The sequence below is a fragment of the Sinocyclocheilus rhinocerous genome, unplaced genomic scaffold (assembly GCF_001515625.1).
Source record: "Sinocyclocheilus rhinocerous isolate Xijiao unplaced genomic scaffold, SAMN03320098_v1.1 scaffold887, whole genome shotgun sequence".
Lineage (NCBI taxonomy): Eukaryota > Metazoa > Chordata > Actinopteri > Cypriniformes > Cyprinidae > Sinocyclocheilus > Sinocyclocheilus rhinocerous.
The window spans coordinates 310,676-314,726 of NW_015634028.1; the positions used below are offsets into that span (position 1 = coordinate 310,676).

Genomic DNA, 4,051 nt, shown 5'->3' on the forward strand with positions numbered 1-4,051 from the left:
TGTGTTACCCAGTGACGTAGATCGGTAACAGGCAGAAGATTCGAAAATATAACGACTCGTTAAGGCGATTCTGAGTCGACTCTTTCTTTTGAGAGACAATATCTTTATTTATCATGCACTTTTTTGATTAACAACTTTGCAGACTTTTTACATTGAAGGATAGCTACCTTACAAACGGCAAAAGAGATATTTTTTGAAAACCCATATGACCTGCTCTTTAATTAAACAAATATTAGGAACACTTTCATGCTCATATGCATTTGCAAATATAAATATATATATATATGCATACTGAAGGCAAGAGAAGAAAGAGAGTGAAGAAAGAGAGCGAGTAAATGACTTACATGTTCAGAGGTGAACAGCACTAGTCTGGGAGCCGCTGCCATGCCTTTGATTTTAACCTCAGGGTAGTGTTTGTACCGTGCCACCATCACGCTGTACATGTTTGAGATCGCTCCTCCTGCAAGAACACACATTTCACTTCATTTCATAGGTCTGTAATTAACCCTATAAAGCTTACTATATCATATCTGATGCACAAATTTCTAAGGCCTTTATACAAACTTTTTTATTTTATTTTGTTCAATATACGGTTCCAATAAAAAAGAAAAAGATTTTTCAGACTATTATTTCACATGTCAGGCTTTCAGTGTTAATATTGTGTGTTAATTATCACATAACAGTTGTAGATGAACAGCTGAACAGAACATAATGAACAGTTCTAGATTATTCTGTGGCTGGATTACATTGGGTCAAATTAATATTTGTGCATTGTCTGCAAAAATATGTATTAACATGGCAGTAAGGTGAAGACAGCCACAGGACATCATTTTTTGTTTGTTTGTGAATCGGTGCACCGATGAAAACACCAGCCACTGGTGTGAAATATTAAACATTACCCCTTAATCTAGAATTCTTCATTATTCTGCTGTTCACATGTTCACACCTGGTGAGAAAATGCCATCGCCCTCTCCATTTGGCCAGCCAATGATCTCTCGCATTTTCTTCAGGGTGAGCTGTTCCATCAGTACAAACACGGGTGCAATCTCATATGTGAACCTGTAAACACACGCACACACACACACACACACACACACACACACACACACACCTCGTTACTACTTGTCCCACATTAATGAGTGTCCTGACAGCAGGAGGTAATTCACTAACTAACTATCTGTATTCATGTCAGTCTGTTCCATCCATCACTGAATCATTGTGATGGGACGAACCCCACTGGAGGCATCTTCAACCTATTAGCGCCAGTCAATAATCATCCACGGTGATTAGTGATGATGAGCAGCTTATTAGTACATGCAAATGTCAAGTGCTCGTGCAGTTCTGTCTAATCTATATACACAGTACTGACATATAATTTAGAGACATCATGAACATGTGCAAACATGAGAAGGTGAAATCATATACCGGGGCTAGTTGTCACACGAGTTTAAAGTTGTTGTTTTTTGTTTGTTTTTTCCTGGACAATAATGGTGAAAATGTTCAACATCTTTTCAGGCAGGATTTTAAGGACAGACAAATATTTACTGAAACAAAAAGTGTGACTATCCCTGGTATATACTTCCTTACATGCAAACCTCTGTTTATGCTCACTCTAAAGTAATTCATGAGGAGAACAAGAGTTCATGATTAGATTCGATGTCATTTTCTAAAAGTGTTAATTTGCCGCTTTTATGACACACCATCAGTTCTACCATAAAACTGTCTGTTGGCCATTATAGGCGTTAAACAGCAGTGCCACACACAATACAGCCCCCTGAAATCCAAAGGTTCGGTCATTTGGGAATGAGGGAAGTAAATCTGAGGATGTGGAGTAAATCTTTTATTGATCAAAGGAGAATTTGGGCGTGGACTGTGAAAGACATCATACAATCTCTGACCCTCAGAGGTCAATCAGGACCAGGGGACTCACTGCTGTTGTCCTTATATAAATGAAGAAGATCCCAATAGACCCATAAAAATACTTAGAGGGCAGAATTAAGCTTTCATTTAGTTTTATAATCTGACCGAGTCACTAGACCAGACCATGCAGCCATATAGTTTTTTACAGGACTGGCATGGTTAGTTTTAGTTTTCCTTACATAATTAACAATACTTTAATGCCTACTGTATCATATGTGACACACACATTTCTAAGGCCTCTATCAAGATCAAAACTTTGCTGGAAAACATTGCCTTTTATCGTCTGATTGATAGATTATATATTTGAGCAAGTAAAAGGCCTTTTAGTATAATCGTGACAATGTAAATAAAGTAAACATAAGAAAAACTTTTATATTAGTAATATTTCAAGATAAAAAATTACTGGACTGAAGCAACTTGCGATTACTTTTTACATTTTTTTTATTTTTGAAAAATCACGTTAAAATGTGAGTATCAAATACATCAATTTTTTTGAAGAAAATGTATTTGTTTAAATTGTATTATATGTTTTGCCCCCAAATAAAACAACAAAGTTTTAATCATAAAACTAAGCAATCTTACCAAGACATATTATTGGGAGATATAAAGTGACAACTGATATTTATATGCATTTTTTTGTTCTCTGTTATACTGTTATAAAATTAATTGATTTATATTTCAAGCTATCAGAATTTCATCTTACTTTTTGGCGAATATCGGCATCTGCACCAAATTGCATACACTTGCTCAGTTTGGGCCTCTGAATAAAACGGAGATATTTTTTCCTCCTCAAATATGAGCTTCATATTCTCCTATATCATGCATGAACCATAAAAGACTGATGTATCAAATATGATACTCAACCTAAAACACATATGCAAACTCTTTTTTTTTTACTTTCCAAAGGTTCAAAACAATTAAAAAAAATAAATAAATAAATGAAGGAAAACATTATTCTGTCTATAAAAGCTTATTAGTGATGCTTACTAAGACAAGCATCACTATTACTACCACTCATCAAACATTACATGAAATGATGATTCATTTGTGTGTATCGCCCCCTTAATATTTTAAGTAAACTAATCCATCACCATACAATAAAATAAAGAACTCACTTGGACTTATCTAGAGCCATGTCTAGATATCAGGGCATTATATAGACTTTGGGATGGGCTTTTTGACTGTAAGCAATCACAACAACCTACAGCAGCACCTGCATAGCAACACACTTAACTATGTTAACCAGAACAGCATAGCAATGCAATGGCAACCATCCACAATGCCCTAGCACTGTGGTTAAGCATTGTGCACAAGTAAGCATATTTTCTTTCAAAAATCGTGGTTTGTTTTGCTCTTATATCAAAATCAACTGCGGGCGGCAGATCCTTTTCCTATTTAGCGCCCAAACTCTGGAATAACCTACCTAACATTGTTCGGGAGGCAGACACACTCTGTCAGTTTAAATCTAGATTAAAGACCCATCTCTTCAACCTGGCTTACACATAACACACTAATACCACTGATATTTTTGCCATTTTTTAATGCTAAATGTCAAATATTACTCACAGATACCAGTCTACCTTTAGGATGAACAGACAAACGGGTGGATGGACAGATGAATGAATGGAAGGAGAGATGGGGGTGGAGGTGTGTTCGAGTCTCAGCTGGCACTACGTCTCAGTGTGTAGCTGTAAATTAGTCTTGATCAGTGAGCTGTTGCTCCTCATTCTGGCCATGTCCATCCGCAGGCTGTCACATATCACTGGAGCTTTTCTGATGAGAGCTAATGTGTGTTATTCTGAGCCGATAAACACAAGTAAACACCAGTCATGCACTCTAAAAAATGCTGGGTTAAATATAACCCAGCGCTGGGTTAAAAAGGGACAAACCCAACTTTAACCTTATTTACCAATAGATACTTGGGAATATATAGAGTCCAAACCTTTTTCCACAAAATATTTCCACTAATCTGTTCCATTCTGAAACAGCATGAGGAATTGAAACATAATCATTGAGAAAAAGAAAGCGATTTTTATTTTATTTTATTTTTCCCATGTAGATTTAAAACATTCCGCAGGTGTGTGTTCGACTTGAAGCGGCGCTGCGCAGACCGATCGACGTATGACATCGA

The 4,051-nt window shown here is 36.4% G+C and overlaps 1 protein-coding gene across 2 annotated transcripts in view; it reads right to left on the bottom strand.

Moving 5' to 3' along the window:
* The window catches only part of gad1a (glutamate decarboxylase 1a), an 18,252-nt gene that overhangs the window by 5,830 nt on the left and 8,371 nt on the right, over positions 1–4,051 (bottom strand). For both annotated transcript variants that reach the window (XM_016559091.1, XM_016559093.1), the window contains 2 exons: positions 947–1,059; positions 345–460 (listed from right to left, as the gene is read on the bottom strand). In XM_016559091.1, the coding sequence (XP_016414577.1) occupies positions 345–460; positions 947–1,059 (229 nt within the window). The remainder of the gene's footprint in view (positions 1–344; positions 461–946; positions 1,060–4,051) is intronic.